The sequence below is a fragment of the Pelodiscus sinensis genome, chromosome 3, assembly GCF_052426305.1.
Source record: "Pelodiscus sinensis isolate ZL-2025 chromosome 3, ASM5242630v1, whole genome shotgun sequence".
NCBI classification, from domain to species: Eukaryota; Metazoa; Chordata; order Testudines; family Trionychidae; genus Pelodiscus; species Pelodiscus sinensis.
Genome location: NC_143054.1, coordinates 171,133,576 through 171,150,774, shown reverse-complemented (window position 1 = coordinate 171,150,774; position 17,199 = coordinate 171,133,576). Strand labels below are relative to the sequence as shown.

Below are 17,199 nucleotides of genomic sequence, written 5' to 3'. Positions count from 1 at the left end.
TGGGTATGTCTACACTACCCCGCTAGTTCGAACTAGCGGGGTAATGTAGGCATACCGCACTTGCAAATTAAGCCCGGGATTTGAATTTCCCGGGCTTCATTTGCATAAGCGGGGCGCTGCCATTTTTAAAACCCCGCTGGTTCAAACCCCGTGCAGCGCGGCTACATGGGGCACGAACTAGGTAGTTCGAACTAGGCTTCCTAGTTCGAACTACCGTTACTCCATGGAATGAGGAGTAACGGTAGTTCGAACTAGGAAGCCTAGTTCGAACTACCTAGTTCGTGCCCCATGTAGCCGCGCTGCACGGGGTTCGAACCAGCGGGGTTTTAAAAATGGCAGCGCCCCGCTTATGCAAATGAAGCCCGGGAAATTCAAATCCCGGGCTTCATTTGCAAGTGTGGTATGCCTACATTACCCTCCTAGTTCGAACTAGGAGGGTAGTGTAGACATACCCTATGTGTGAAACTAATCGTTCCTTCCTAAGTGCAGTACTTTGCATTTGTCCTTATTAAACTTCATCCTATTTACCTCAGACCATTTCTCCAGTTTGTCCAGGTCATTTTGAATTATGACCCTAGCCTCCAGAGCATTTGCAACTCCCTCCCACCCCCCCACAGCTTTGTATCATTTGCAAACTTAATAAGCGTACTCTCTATGCCAATATCTAAATTATTGATGAAGATATTGAACAGAACCAGTCCCAAAACAGACCCCTGCGGAACCCCATTTGTTATACCCTTCCAGCAGGATTGTGAACCATTAATAACCACTCTCTGAGAATGGTTATCCAGCCAGTTATGCACCCACCTTATAGTAGCCCCATCTAAGTTGTACTTGCCTAGTTTATTGATAAGACCATGGAAGACCGTATCAAATGCCTTACTAAAGTCTAGGTAAACCACGTCCACTGCTTCTCCCTTATCCGCAAGTCTCATTATCCTATCAAAGAAAGTGATCAGATTGGTTTGATGTGATTTGTTCTTTACAAATCCATACTGGCTATTATCTATCACCTTATTATCTTCAGGTGCAGGTGGAGGTGAAGGAGAGAGAAGCACTGCTGGCTCAGGTGTTGCTGGTCTTCCTGACCATAGTAGGCCTCCTGCTTTCAAACTCCCTCTTAAACTCCCCTATCACCAGCCCCTGTCCACTTTGCTCCCCTGGTTTCTCTGCCTCTGGCTTTTAAAGCCTGCTCACTTAGGTCAGTCTGGCTACCGTCAGGCCTACCCCCTTGTAAGTAACACTGGGGAAGGGTGATCCCAAGGCTGATCAAAGGCAATAAAGGGAACAAAGGATCAAACACTCCCAGACACATAATCCCAGCTGCCACAGTAATCAAAATTCAAACAGTTGAGCAAACTCACTCACACCAAAAGCTAGTACACTAACCTGGCAGCCTGTTCAGTTGAGAGAACCCAGCATGAATCACTTAACAGAGATCTGATTTTCAGAGGTAGGATGTCCAGCATTTTCTGAAAAATCAGACTTCTTTATAAAATCTCAAGTTGTACACTCGAAAATAGAGGCACTTAAAATCACTAGTCCTTAGGTGCTGGAATTAGGGGTGCTGTGGTGCTGCTGAACCCTCTGGCTTGAAGTGATTTTCATCATATTCAAGGCTTATGGTTTGGTTCAATGGCCCTCAGTAGTCCACAATGCAAATTATTCCAGAGACCCTGCACTTGTCAAATTGAAAACTTAGGCCAGTGTACTCATGGCTGTCTCACTGATGTCAAGTACAGCTGCTGAGCCATCTACGTAAAAACTCAGCACTCTAGCATTTGTTTCTCAGTGTAGTTATACATATTTTGTGGTATGACTCAAGGATTATCATGGCTAATAATTTATTAGTGCTCATGTAAGTTTCTTTGTACATTTTTCTTTGTGTTACTAAATCTATGCTGCAAACTAAACAGTGGTTTTTTCTTTGTATTATTTATTTAAACAAAGAGTTTGGTCAAGAGAAGTGATAAAAAATAAATTTTGAACCTAAAGACATAGGCCCATGTTTTCTCCTCCTTATAAGGAATATGTACCCAGCTAGAAGAGGGAATAATATGTGAACTATACGTGGTTTCTCCCTTTGCTCGGGTAACAAGGAATTAGGCTATGGCCCTTTTTAAGCTCTTCAATGCAGGGTCTGTGTCACCATGGTCAGAAGGGCCAGGTAATACATGTAGAAAATGTGGTCTAGTATTCTGGGTCCAGGATTTGCAATTAAGACTATGGGGTTCTATTCTTGAGTCTGCAATTAACTTACTACATAACCTTGGATGATTTACCTCATCTGCCTTCTAATATCCTAGGACCAGTGTGCTGACAACAGTATTACATATGATTTTGGGCAAGCCATTTAATATCTTTGTGACTTGATGTCTCCTTCTGTAAAACTGGGATAGTAATTCCCTCCTCATCTAGGATGGTGAGAGGCATAAATAATTTCTCTAAAACCTTTTAGATATCTGTAAGGAAGGGGTTTGAGAGGTGCAAAGTATTATGATTACTATTAAATAGCCCTGGGTATAGGTTAGGTAAAAGACAGCAGATTGATTCTCTTGGTGCATAGTGTGGTCTAGGTCCTGTCTTGGGATCATTCAAAAAGAGAAGAAGGAAATTACCCAGAAACTTCTCCTACAATAAGGTGAATGATCTAAGCTTTGGTTCTGGTGACCAGAGACTGAATATAAAAAGGAAAAGCATTTTGACCCAGCATTTTTGTGATTTCTGTCATGATGTTATGAGATACATATGTGCAAAAGTCAGCAATGCTTAGTTCCCATGGTGAGGCAAAAGGAGAGCTCTTGAAGATTATGGCTTGTGCTTTGCCACCCTTGGAGGAGCCTCAGCTGAAAGTATTACAGAACAGAAGAGTTTAGAAGAGATCTTTCTGTGTCTCGGGATTTATTTTGGTGTGGTTTTGGTTGTCATTGTTAGAGTGCTCTGTGCTCTAGGAGCTCCCCTGGGAACCCATAGTTCAGAATCCTTGCATCTGTAGAAAACTTAGAGATTTGGGATCAAAGATTTAAAATAAGTTTTCATGTGGTTAATTATGTAAATCAATTAAAAATTACTATCCTATATTCTTCATTTAGAACAATTATGGCCCATCCTTTGGGTCCATGCAGGAGAATATGACTATTTATTCCCATATGTTGACTGCACATGTTGTGAGTAGCTTTATCAGGAGGAGAGCTGACTGGGCCCATGAAGTAGCTGGAGAGTGGGCAATGGGTGGAGTTTTGGCTCCTTCTGTCCTCCCCAATGTACTAGTTATCCCTGCTATACTGACATGGGTGGTTACAGTGCCATGTATGGAGCAGTAGCAAACTGGAAGGCAGATTGTGAATCAATGAGTTCTAGTTTGCTTCCTAGGACAGTGCAACAACACACTGCTCCTTGACTGGGAAGTATGAGAAACTCACTATTTAGCTCTTAATTAAAAACTGCACTCCCATGAATTTCTTGATATGTAAATCATTTTTTAAATAACTACACATAGGCTTGTTTTGATAGAAATATTTTGCATTTCAATAGTATCTGCCAAGTGCTCTATGTGCAGCAATGAATTTCATCCTTTCAGACGCTCGGGGTTAGGTAAGCATTCTATTCTACAGATAGAAAACTGAGACATGTGAGGCCTGATCCAAAGCAAGTGGCAGGCCCCCACTCATCTCAAAGGCTCAGAAAGATAAAGGCCAACTTTTACATTATTAATCATGGGTGCCACAATTTTGAAGATCCAATATGTCATCCAAGATTTTTCAAATTGGGCATCCAGAACTGGTGGCCCATGTTTTGAATGATTAAATGGCTTGCTCGTGTCATATATTTGCTGAGTCAACAGGCCAGTTTTATGACATTACTGCACTCACCCCTTCTTTTTAGGTAATTTGCATTCTATATTTTAAACTGTACTTCTCCTAGCGCTTGCAGCCATGATGCTACCATCAGACTGACATCTGGCATGCCATTCAAACTCCCTGTCTTCTCATGCTCATAATTGTCTTTGTGGACTCAGACTTGCACATTCTGTTTCAGCTCTTTGTAGAAATTAAAGGAATCCTTTCACCATTTTGAGCAATAGGAAAGTAAAAGCAAAATACGTTCTTGAAGTTTAATAATTAGATTTCTTTTTGTCTACTACTAAGAAGAGGAGTAGCTCAGTGGTTTGAGCATTGGCCTGCTAAACCCAGAGTTGTGAGCCCAATTCTTGAAGGGGCCATTTAGAGATCTGGAGCAAATCTATCAGGGATGGCACTTGGTCCTGCTGGGAGGGCAGGGGACTGACCTTGATGACCTCTCAAGGACCTTTCCAGTTCTATGAGATAGGTATATCCCCATTTATTATATTATAATTGAAAAATAACTGAACAAACCTCCAAATGTGGCATGTGGCCAAGCTTCCACAAAGACAAGTCTGTTTACTATTAAAGGGGTAGATTGTACTTTGGACTTAGTCTCTTCTAGAGGTTCTAAGTGTGCATTCTGCAGCATCACACTAGATCAGTGGTCCCCAACCTTTTGGGGTGGCTGGGCGCCTGGGGGCAGGGCCACTCACGTGCTGGGCACCCGCAGGTGGGGCCGCACATGCCCCCAGGGGCGGGGCCACCCATACACCGCATGCCCGGTGCCGGCTCCACCCATGCGCTACACTCCCGGGGCCGGCACCACTCCTGTGCCGCACGCCCAGGGATGGGGCTGCCCATATGCCATGTGCCTGGAGCCGGCACCACTCCTGTGCCGCACGCCCAGGGGTGGGGCTGCCCATACGCCATGTTCCCGGGGCCGGAACAGCCTATGCGCTGCATACCCGGGGCCGGCGCTGCTCCTGTGCTGTGTGCCCTGGGGTGGGGCCACCCATACGCAACATGCCCAGAGGTCAGCACCATCCATGCACCATGTGCCCGGGGGCAGGGCCAGCCCCGATCACTCAGCGGGCGCACAGAAATGGCCCGGCGGGCGCCATAGGGCCCGCAAGCACCGCATTGGGGACCACTGCACGAGATGGTGCAGTTGGATGCAGGGGTATGCTAAAAGGTTTGGCATGGCTTAATCTTTCATGTCCTCTGTAGGGTGATGTGTGCTATAAGGTATAAGGAGGGACAGTGCACTAGCACAGGATCTGTCATTATGAATGCCCCCCTCATATGGAAAAGTCCTAGTGAAATTAGCAGGAAAGTCTCTTGAACCTATAGATGCTTTGACCATTCCTAAGGAAGTTATTATTTATACATTTATTATTTTTCCAAGTGTCCAGAAGTGTGCTAGTAACAACACAGTCCCTGCCCACAAATAGGGATGTTAAATATCGATTAATTGAATAGTCCATTAACCTCATTAATTTCTTATCAGTTACTCGACTATTCTATCCACTCCCAAAGAATCACCACTATGTGCTGCTGCCTCTGTATAGAGGCAGCAGCATGTGGTGTCAGGTGGGAGCTGGTCCATGAGGAGAGCCAGTTTAAAACCCAGCTCCCCTCATGGACTGGCTGCCTGTTGCCTTACGCTGCTGCCTCTGATACAGAGGCAGCAATGTGGGGTGGCAGCAGCCCCGGTCCGGGGATGAGGGAGAGCTGAGCTCCCAGACCTGGCATGAGCTGGAACTGAGCCAGGCTTCCTGCTTGTCTGGCTCCTAACACACTTTAAATGCAGAGCTGCAGCAGGGGGTAAGTCCCAAACCTAGTGCGAGCTAGGACTGAGCCGGGCTGCTTGCCAGCTTGCTAAAAAATTTACTGGTGGAGAGAGGAGGGGGAAATGCATGTAGTCTACGGCATTAACCTATAAGCTTTCACTTATTGGTTAATTGGTTAATTGACTACACTTTTACATTCCTACCCACAAAAGCATAGCTTGGGTTGCACATGCCACTACTAGTATGGGACAGATGTGCACAAGGGGAGAGGAAAGGCAAGGGGGACAGTAAGATCACATGGTTATTTGATAAAGTATATATGTACGTATTTAGATGGTTCAATTCATTCCTTCTACTTACTGTAGACTTAACAGCATGCAGGAGTTTTAGGAAAGATTGAATCTGGCTAGAGGAGCTGGACTGGCAATAGGTTTAAGAAAAGAGTTGCAAGCACAAGGGACAGTGTAGATGAAGGTATGAGCAGGCCTATGGAAAACAGAGATGAAAGGGGTACTGTGGCTAGTATCTTAGGGAAGCAGAGAGCATGGGGAAAGATGGAAAAAGAGGCCAGGTCTGAATTATAGGAGGGGTTGCACAGATAATGTCTCATGGAACCTTGAAATTTTGGTGGCCCCAGTTAATTCTAACTCACCCCTGAAAAGTGATTACTGGTGTGAGTTTAACCAGCCCAATTCAAGTGCTGCTCTGCTCTGACCAACTGCTGGCTGGTACTTAGATAATATGCAGAGATTTGGATGTTTCCAACAGCAAGTGACTTTTTAAACAGCTGCGCATTTCATTCACTGTTTTGAACCCATGAATTAAAAAATTGAGAGGATTAAACTGATCTCAGAAAAGAACTGAGTAATCCAGCCTGGCATGCTGGTGGCCTTAACTCTCCTCTCCTTCCTCTATCAGTACCATAGCCAAGCAATCATTATCTTAAACCACGTCAGAGCTAAAAAATTGAACTGAAGAGGCCTTATTTGAGGGCATGGAGAAGCTAAATGGAGGATTTTAGCACAAGGTGTTTTTAATAATGACAATTTCAAATAGTTTAGTTTATAGTTTTTTACATATATGAGCATGACACTGGAAGATACAATTTCTATAAGAAAATGTGTTTTTGTCTATTTCAGTAGGTTTGATTATGATCTTTAAAATATTCTCCTGAGTTACACAAGTTTAAATCTGATCAACTTTAACAGAATTACTCTAGATTTATTTGGTGTAAAACAGCAGAATTCTGACCTTTAGTGTTTGATTTTTTTTTTAATTTGTACTGTTTTCATTTAATTGAACCAATAGACTATACAGTAGCTAGTTATCTTTCTTATTTAGCTCTATTTACTTTTTTTTAATTTTCAATTAACAGATAATTGCACTGAAGGTTGTGTGTGCCAAATCTTAATGCCTTTAACTATGATATCTTGGAAATAGTCCTTGCTGTAAATCAGGCACTGTCTGTTGCATAACAACTGGGCAGTCTCTGCTGAAAACAGTGTTGTACTCCTCCTGGCTTGTTTGATTTCATGCTCTCGTAGAGCAAGATTCACTACCAGGCATTCAGGTTTGTCTAAGTACAAAAATTGCATCAGATTAACAAAAGGAGTGCTGCTAAACCATGTCATCTTTGTAATGTGGATACTCATGTTGGTTTAAACCTAGCTTACATTGGTTTAACTCTCACCCACAATTTATATAACACTTTTAGATAAACCAGTGCAAAGTTGTGTGTACACCAGGTCTTAAGAGTACATTATAGCTTTTTCACCCTAACATGATGAGTAAAACACACAATATTTCATATCTGCTAATATTTTGTTGTTGTTGTTATTTTTGCTGTACTGTGTGATTATCAAAAATTATGATAAAACTAGTTATGTACAAACTAGGCTTTCAAACCCATAGTGCAGTTGTTTCATATCCTGGAATCAGTGGAAAGTGTGTATGTAATGTGATAGCAGAATTAGACTCTGTGTACCATATTCTTATATATCCTAATAAAGCCTTTGTAGATGGTGAGGTACGGTATATAATGACTAGAAATAGTTAGCTCCATTTGGATAAAATCAACCCTATTACAAAATCTTTAGGGAAGTTCATTAAACTTTAGGGGGGGGGGCTCCATTTCCCTGATATGGAAGAATCTAAATTATGTGAGGCCATTCTAACAACATTTCCATCCCACCTAAAAAGAGGTACCAGATGACTTAAGAGAGAATCAATTGCCATATATTTCTGAGAGCAGACTGTAAGTTTGGAACATTTCAGGGAACCCTGGACAAGCTTCTGAACCTTTGGATGTTTTTGTAAACCAACTATATGAAGCTTTTCAGGCTCAAGCATTGCTGGCAGTTACTAGTGATAAGCAAAGACTAAGGCTACGTCTACACTGCAGGCTTCTTGTGCAAGAACTGTTTTATGCAAGAGTTCTGGTGCAAATGGTCTTCCACAAGAGTGCGTCCACACTGCCATGTGCTTTTGTGCAAGAGTTGTGCTTTTGTGCAAGTGCGTCCATGGCAGTGTGGACGCTCTCTTGTGCAAGAAAGCTCTGATGGCCATTTTAGCCATAGAGGTTTCTTGCGCAAGAAAATCATGTTGCCTGTCTACACTGTCTTCTTGTGGAAGAGCTCTTGCGCAAGAGGGCTTATTCCTCATGGGGAGAGGAATAATTCTTCTGGAAGAAGCATTTTCTGATGCTTTACTGTAAATTTACTTGTGCAAAAATGAGTGTGCAGTAGCCTAAGTATCTGTAAATTCTAGTGTACATTAGCATGTAGCACATGAAGTAGCCCATGTGGAAAGTTCCCAAGTGCATTCTGATATGCTATTATTTGAAATGGGACTACATTGCCATGCACTAAGGACCATTTAGTGCAAGTCAGCAGGGTTTACATGGGCCAGTTGGTGTGTGATATGCTAGTATACATAAGTAGTTTTGAGAGAGGAGTCCTGAGGCCAGCATGAAAAAATGTGGGCATCATTGCAGATTTTGTGATTGTCCTTGAAAATGGCTATTTAGGCATGTACCTGCCTAGTTTGCACACATAATTTTGCTCATTCACTGCACACACAATGTAGGTATTCTTTAAAAATGTATCACAAAGGGTTAATTTTACCCTTGCATACATCTTTGTAAACCCTAATTTCAGCAGGATTGTCCTAGTGCTAACCAAGGCCAGAAATTGTCGCAACATACACACAGAAGAAACTTAGCTCAAATAAAATAATAAGTTATGGAGCAATTGATTCCATTCATAGCTTTCCCATATGAGAGAGCTGCTACAGCACTTTCTTTGAATATTTTTCTCTTGCTTTTTTCCTTTTCTATTTCTGTGCCTCTCTGCAGAGGTTGTAGAACAGCTGGGACTCATGTGGAGATGAGACTCAGAGTGCCCTGGCTGAAGCTGTACTACTGAGGACTTACTTGCTTGGTTTGCCTGAAATTCACCCTTTTGCCTAGGATGAGTGCAAGATTAATGGACCACTTATGTACCTGGGGCTTATGTTAGATTTGCATACTGCACACCTCTTAAGCTGTTTCTTGAATTGTAACAAGGAGAGAAAATGATAACTCCTCGAGGGAATCACAACTCAAGGGGAGACATTCTCCATCAGTGAAGCGAGAATTGAGAAGTTAGTACTTTTTGTGACTAGATTACCCAGTTTTCAGTAAAGCTTTATGCACGGGTTGATATACAACTTTCCCTGACCTTAATGGGAGCTGGAAGCTAAAACTCCTGCAACTCAAAAAATATTAGGATATATGTGGCTTTTTTTGCACAATAGAAGTGATTTCTGGAAACTTGTGTTTATTACTTTCTGTGAGACGTGTAGACTGGGAGCACTGAGTAGGCTGCAGTTCTGCCCAGAATTTTTCTGATTGCCTTTTGCTTTGGGCAAGAGCAAAGCCAAAAAACATAGACAGTATTTGTATTCTGGATTCAGATGCTAAATCCAAGTGGGAAACCATTCAGGGGAAAAAAGTGTAATGAGCTCAGAACAAATGTAATACGCTTAAGTGCTTAATTTTTTTTCTTGAAAACATTTCCTTTTGGCTCTAATTAAACTCTCCCTAGACTTCTGGGCTTTTAGAGGGCTTTTGAACAACAACAGAAGAAAGATCTTCATTGCTAGATTTATCTAACAATTTCTTGGAGTTCTGTGTAAAAAAAAGCTTAAGGAAATACTGTAGCATGTGACAGTCTAGCCTGTGGTTCTTACTTTTTGTGAAATTACTGCCAATGTTAATATTTAGTATTCTATATTTTTCCTACTCAGTATAATTCACTTCCTAAGCTACAACCTCCCTGTTCTTATGGGGAAGAGATTTGCTCAAATCTATCTTACTTTTGTTTATTGGATTCCCTTAAATTGACCAAGGATAGATGGTGTGAGAGATTGGGGATATTATTTTCATTATAGTATCACGTACAGGTCCCAATTGAAATAGGCTTGATTGTGAGAGGTGCTATATAGTATAAGGCAAGAGTCCCTGCCTTAAAGAGATTACTGTCTAAATAGACCAACAGGCAGAGAATGGAAGAAAAACAACTGTAATTTTACTGAATGGAAAGTGAAGCACAAAGAGCTTAAGTGACTTGCCCAACATCACATCGGAAGCTTGTGACAGATCTGGAATTGCATGTACATCTTCTAAACTCTAACCTAGCGATTTATTCCCAAGGCTAGGCTACCTGTAGCAAAGTAAACTGGTTTGTTTATTCTGTTAGGTAAGAAGTGAGCTTTTGGGGAGAAAGAGTTTGGTTCCCAGAAAAGCACAGAGCCCTCTTCTTGCCAGGAGCCCATGAGAACACAGTGCTGATGCTGGGTCTAGCATGATAAGTTGCAGGTTAAAGACCCTTCACATATTTTGTGTCCCTACTGAGATGCAGAATATGTACCTGTGTAGGGCACTATGAAATCTGGGGCACCAAATTTCATGGTGCCCTAGGCAGCTGTGTGCTAGGTACCAGCCCCAGCTCAGGCAGCCAGCCCCATTTCCTGGACAACCCCTTCCTATCCACTATGGGCTGTGCTCAGTTCAGCCACCGCTCACTGTCGTCCATGTCACCTGCTTGCTTTCCTTGCTCTTTAGGTCAGAGAGCCTCCCGGCCCCGCCCCAGCTCTGGACCTGTCCCCCACAGCTTCTGTCCCTGCAGTCCCACAGCCCTTGAAACCCCCAATTGGGGTGCAGGCAGGCTCTCGGACTGTGCAGAGCACCAGAATTAGTAGGGATGGCCCTGCATACATGGACTGACCACAGAGCTTCCTCCCCTGGGACACACCAGAGATGTGTTCACTATAACTATGTCTACACAACAAAATTATTTCAAAATATGTTATTTCAAAATAATAACTCCCAAAATAACTATTTTGAAATAAGCTTATTCCCCAAGGGAAGTAGGAGTTAATATTTTGAAATAACAAGACCCTTATTTCAAAATAACAGGCTTAGTAGGGTCTGTCCACACAGCAGGGAAAAAGCTGAAATAAGCTACGCAACTTGAGCTATGTTAATTGTGTAGTCTAGACACAGCCTAAGAGACCCTTCAGTGCTGTGCTTGCTCTAGCTCAGTGATCTTCAACCTTTTTAACCACAAGATCACTTTTTTAATTGAAGTGCAATGTAAGATCTACCTCAAACCCAAATACCCTTGCCCTGCTTTCTTCCCATCCCTTCTTTGAGGCCCTGCCCTGCTCCACCCCTTCTCCAAGGTCTCATCCTGCTTACTCCATCCTCCTTCCTTCCCCATCCTCAGTCACACCAGGCTGGGGTAGAGGGTTGGGGTGCAGACTCTGGTCTTGGCCAAGGGGTTGGGCATGAGGGAGGGGCTCAGGGTTTAGCCCAGGGCAGGGGATTGCAGTCCAGGAGGCATTTCAGAGTGCAAGCTCTGGGAAGGAGTTTGGATGCAGGGGGACTCACATCTGGGGCAGGAGATTGGGGGCAGGAGGAGGTTCAGGGTTGGGACAGGGGTTTTGGAAGCAAGCTCTGGCTGGGCACCATTTAACAGAGACGGCTCCCGGGTGGTGGGCTTAAGGCAGCTTACTCCTGCCCTGGCTCTGCACCACTCCTGAAAGCAGCTGGCATATACAACAATGGTTCCATGTGGTGCCCCTCATCTACAGGCACTGAGCCCATGGCTTCTACTGGCCGGTTAATCAATGGGAGCTGCAGGAGTGGTGTCTGCAGTCAAGGACAGCATGTGGAGCCCCCCTGCTCTGCTTCTCTCAGGGGACATGCAGGGACATGCCAGCTACTTCCAGGAACAGCAATTACCACTGAGACAATTACTCCAGCGGCACCAGGTTAGGCATTTTAGAACTCACTACTCAAAGAATTAAATGTAAGTGTAAGAAAGAGATGAAAATTATGAAATGCACAGACCAGTCACAAACCGAAACAAACCCACTTTGCAAGCAGTAAAAAGAGTAACAACAAGCCCCCCTCCCACACACACAGACCGTGTGTGTTGGGTCAGGAGATGAGAGTGAAGGACAGAGTGTGTTTATGAGAACGACAGACATTTGCGACAATGTGTGATATGAGAGTGACAGAAATTTGCATTGCCTAGCTCCTTCCACGCCTTTTTCTCAGTATGGAGACAGGGAACAGGAGTGGGGGGAGGAGGGACACCCTGACATCAGAATCCCCCTTTTCTCCCTCCCAGACCCTGCACAGCAAGCAGGTGGCTCCTGGGGGGTAGCTCCAAGGCAGAGGGCAGGAGCAGCAAGACAGTGCAACTGAAGGGCAACTGAAGTGCCAGCGCTTGATAGCTTCCTGGTCAAACCAGTTGGGATCCTGTCAGAGGATCCAAGATGGACCCATAGATCTCTATCTACTGGTTGGTGACCACTGCTCTAGCTATTACCAGCTCAGATAAGGTCTGTTATGCATGACACCATCTAGTGGCTAAATTGTATAATATAGTTTAGCATTCAATTTTGCTGGGCTAGGGAACATTTTTGGGATCAGGGGCCACTGGCCTATAAAAAAATCAGCCAGGAACCACATGCAAGTGGAAAGCAAAAAACAAACCAAAAAACAAAAAAAACAAAAACCAACCAAACAACCTCCACTCACTGAATTGAAGCCCAAGTGTGAGAAGGAAAAAAACTCTCACATACATTGCCACCAACTGAGAAACAGAAAAAAGAGAAACAAAAGACAGGACTATGCAGCACTTTAAAGACTGACAAGATGGTTTGTTAGTCGTTAAAGTGCTGCATAGTCCTATCTTTTGTTTCAGCAAGACCAGACTAACACGGCTACATCTCTATTACTAGGGGAAAAAAAGAGCCACTTACCTCACTGCCTTAGCACTCAGCCCCTAGGGTTTCCCCCAGGACAAGATTAACCCTTCTGGGGGCACAGGGATAGTAGATTTAGTGGGGCCGAATAGCCATTGGGGTGATTCCAAAATGAGGGGGTCAGTGTACATGAGAGAACTGTAGGGGAGCAGACTGTAGTACGAGGTCTGGGCAAGAAGTAGGGTGCAGGAACAGGCTCGGGATGTGGGGTCTGGGTGGGAGGTAGGGTCAAGGAGTGGACTGGGGATGCAGGGTCTGGGCTGGGAGTGGGGGGAGAGGGTTGGGGCAAGGGGTGCAGTATGAGGGACAGAGGATTGGGGCACTTACTTGGAACAACTCCCAGAGGGTCAGAGGTGGCTGTGCACCACCCTGCACTTGAAGGCTCAGTCCCCACTGCTCCCATTGGCTGTGATTCCTAGCTAATGAGAGCAAGGGGGTGGAGCCAGCAAGTGAGCACAGGAGCAGAACTTACATGAACTGCTGTTCCCCCAATCAGGGGAGAGGAGGAATGGCAGTGGGAAGAGGGCATGAATGCAGCCCATAACTTGCCTTGATGTGGCTCAGAGCTCCATTCTCCCTCCCCCCTGTAGTGGGGTGAGCCCGCACTCCCCATCTCTGCATTACAGGGTCAGATAAAATATTCTTTTATGCAAAGTTTTCATACTATGTAAGGCTATATCTGCACTTAAAATGCCAAACAGCACAGTGGCAGTGGCAGTTTTCCTGTCACTGCATTTAATCCACCTCTCTGAAGGTATGTCTACACAGCAAAGTTATTTTGAAATAACAGCTGTTATTTTGAAATAACTTTACCAGTGTCTACACAGCCAAACCACTATTTTGAAATTAAATCAAAATAGCGGAGCACTTATTGTGAAATTGGTAAACCTCATTCCACAAGGAATAGTGCCCATTTCGAAATTGCTATTTTGAAATAAGTGCTGTGTAGATGCTTATTTTGAAATAGGGGGTCTCCAGCCCATCTCAGGGTGCCCTGGTGGCTTCTCTGGGCACAACCAAGAAAACTCTCCCTTCCCCTCTCCCCGGAGTCCTTAAAGGGGTAGACTCTGGCCACAGTGCCTGTGCCAGCCCAAGACTGCCAGCCCAGAGCCAGCAGTCGCTGCACCTGACCCAGTGTCCCCAGCATGAGCCAGGCAGCTAGTGCCAGCCCACCCTCCACCACTCCCCAGGACCAGTCTGCCAGCTCCCAGGAGCCAGCCAGGGGCCAGAAAAGTGGGGGCACCTGCCTGGTCCAGTGCAGAGGTCAGGGACCTAATTCAAGTTTGCCTCCAATGTCCATGATCTCCACATGTGTCTTTTATTGTACAGCAGGAAGGGGTGCTAGGGATGGGTAAGTGGAAGGACGTGAGGGAGGAATGAGGCACAAGCCACCAGTGGGGCACACCAGGGAGACTGTTACCGCCTGCAGAATGTGCTGCCAGGCTCACAGCAACACATCCAGGGAAAGCACCAGAGTGCCCAGGGGCAGAGTGCTGCAGAGTGCTGTGTGTCCTGAGTGAGGGCAACCAGAGCACGCAGAGGAAAAAAATGTTTTGCTGTCCCTCAGCGAGGTAGGTAAGCAAACAGGGAAACCTTAAAACCGGCTGTCCGGGGACGGGGGGGGAGGGATCCCTTTAAGCACAGGTCTCAGAAACCTTGTGTGGCTGCTGCCTGAGGCTAACTCCTTACCTGATGCCCTGCCAGAACCGGTTCTGGCCGGCCTTAAATGCGATTCAGTGTCCTATCAGTGTGGACACGCTATTTCAAAATAGCAAAACACCATTTCAAAATGCATTTTGTGTGTAGACGTGTTATTTTGAAATAATTATTTCAAAATAAGCTATTTTGAAATAATGCTGTAGTGTAGGCTGAGAGATTGTAGCTAGGCAGATGGAAGATTTAGGACTAAATACGTTGGGATTTATGTCTCTGGGCTGCTGGAGAGCCTCAAAGAGAAGTGATTTGCACCCCAACCTGAGGGCTGACTTAGGAGTAAATTAATGACTAATTTCCACTCAAGGGCAACACAACTGCAGTCACAATTGCACTGGGGCTTGATCCAAGGTCTCCTGAAGCCATTGAAATACAATGGGATTTGGATCAGGTCCTGAGTGACCAAAAATAAAGTGCCTGTTCTCTCAGGGTGTGGATGAAATGCACAATCCTGTGTAAAGGAGGAGAAATAACTGTGCAATGTGGCGATTTGATTTACTAAAACCGCACTCTGGCTTGCATTATGCACCAGTATGGCAGCAAAGCAGTTTCTTAGATCTTGCACTCTATAATTCTTTAAACAGTCAATTGTGTTATCCTCACATGAACAGACTAAATGCACTTTTCTTATCTCCAATGCAGGGAAAGAGCATTGCTATTTTTCCTTCCAAAGTGACTTTCATTTATGGAAGTAGTGAGAAAGGAAAAACTAAACTTAATTTTAATTAAATAACTTTAATTCAGTTAAAATTATTGCTGTTTAATTAATCAGATGTACATTAATTTTGTAATTGGGACAATCATTTCATTACCTGGATTTGGTTTTCCTGTGTGATATTGTATTGAGCTGAAAAACCTGCAATAATAAACATAAAGCATCACTAAAACCTAATGTTCACATTTTGTAGGCTAACTGAGGTTATGTAGCCATACATCCTATAGAGTTGTGTGCTATCATAAGTAATCTGCATAATAGATAGGGTCAGATCCTCAGCTGGTGTAACTAGATATAGCTCCATTGACTTCAATGGTGTTATGCCAATTTCACTAGTACAGGCAGTCCCCGACTTACGCGGATCCGACTTATGTCGGATCCGCACTTACGAACGGGGCTTTCTCGCCCCGCAGGTCGAGGTGGCGGATTGCTACCTGCGAGCTCCGGGATGAGAAAGCCCCGTTCGTAAGCTGCTCCAGTGCCCCTGGTCTGCTGGAGACCGCCGCTGCTGCCGCTTCAGTCCGGGTGCCTGTGGTCTGCTGGGGACCATCCCCAGCAGACCACAGGCACCGGGACTGAAGCTGCAGCCACGGCGGGGTCCCGCGCCTCTGAGACTTTGCCAGAGCAAAGCCTCAGAGTCGCGGCACCCCGTTGCCGCTGCGGCTCTGCTCCCCGTGTCCCTGGTCTGCTGGGGGGGGGGCGCAGCTAGTGTGCCCCCCCCCCAGCAGACCAGGCTTTTGTTTTGGACCCTGGGGCAGAGCAGCTGGGGCACTGCCGATTGGTCCTGCAGCGCCGCTCTGGGCACTACTGGACCAACCCGGCAGCACCCCAGCTGCTCTGCCCCAGGTCCTGATTCAGCCGCTGCTGGTCAGTTTCAGAATAGGAACCTAGTCCGAACTACCTAGTTCGAGCCCCGTGTAGCCGCGCTGCACGGGGTTCGAAGCAGCGGGGATTTAAAAATGGCGGCTCCCCGCTTATGCTAATGAAGCCCGGGAAATTCAAATCCCGGGCTTCATTAGCAAGTGCGGTATGCATACATTACCCCGCTAGTTCGAACTAGCGGGGTAGTGTAGACATACCCCTAGAAAGTCAAAGTAGCCTCATCCTCAGGCTAGTTCTACATACACATAGGCTACGTCTACATTGGCAAGATTTTGCGCAAAAGCGGATGCACTTTTCTACACTGTCTACACTGGCCGCGAGTTCTTGCGCAAGTACACTGACATTCTAATGTAAGAAATCAGTGCTTCTTGCACAAGAACTATGACACTCCCACTCAGGAATAAGTCCTCTTGTGCAAGTATTCTTGCGCAAGAGGCCAGTGTAGACAGGCAACATGAATTTCTTGCACAAGAAAGCCCGATGGCTAAAATGGCCATCAGAGCTTTCTTGTGCAAGAGAGCATCTACACTGGCACGGATGCTTTTGCGCAAAAGCACCTCTCTTGCACAAAAGCACATGCCAGTGTAGATGCTCTCTTGCGCAAATACTTTGACGCAAAAACTCTTGCACTAAAAGTATTTGTGCAAAAACTTGCCAATGTAGACATAGCCATAATAATGATTATCAGGCACAGCGCTAACATCGTTTAAGTTTCATTGTAACACTGAATTTCTGTTACATTAAATATCTCCCCATGCTCTGTCTTGGTCAATTGCTCTGCACAGACTATAACCCTATAAAGTGTGGCACTCAGCTCCCATCTACTTCAGTGGGAGTTGTGCATGCTCACTAATGTTCCACAGATCTTTTTGTAGGATGGTAACTAAAACACCCACTTTCATTAATACTATTCAAAATGCAGCATAAAAAGAAGGGTAAG

The 17,199-nt window shown here is 44.9% G+C and overlaps 1 protein-coding gene across 1 annotated transcript in view; it reads right to left on the bottom strand.

The window, feature by feature from the left end:
* HAAO (3-hydroxyanthranilate 3,4-dioxygenase) overlaps positions 1 to 17,199 on the bottom strand; it is a 70,066-nt gene that overhangs the window by 19,837 nt on the left and 33,030 nt on the right. Inside the window, exon 6 of the mRNA XM_006133988.5 lies at positions 15,475 to 15,518. Coding sequence (XP_006134050.4) covers positions 15,475 to 15,518 — 44 coding nt within the window. The remainder of the gene's footprint in view (positions 1 to 15,474; positions 15,519 to 17,199) is intronic.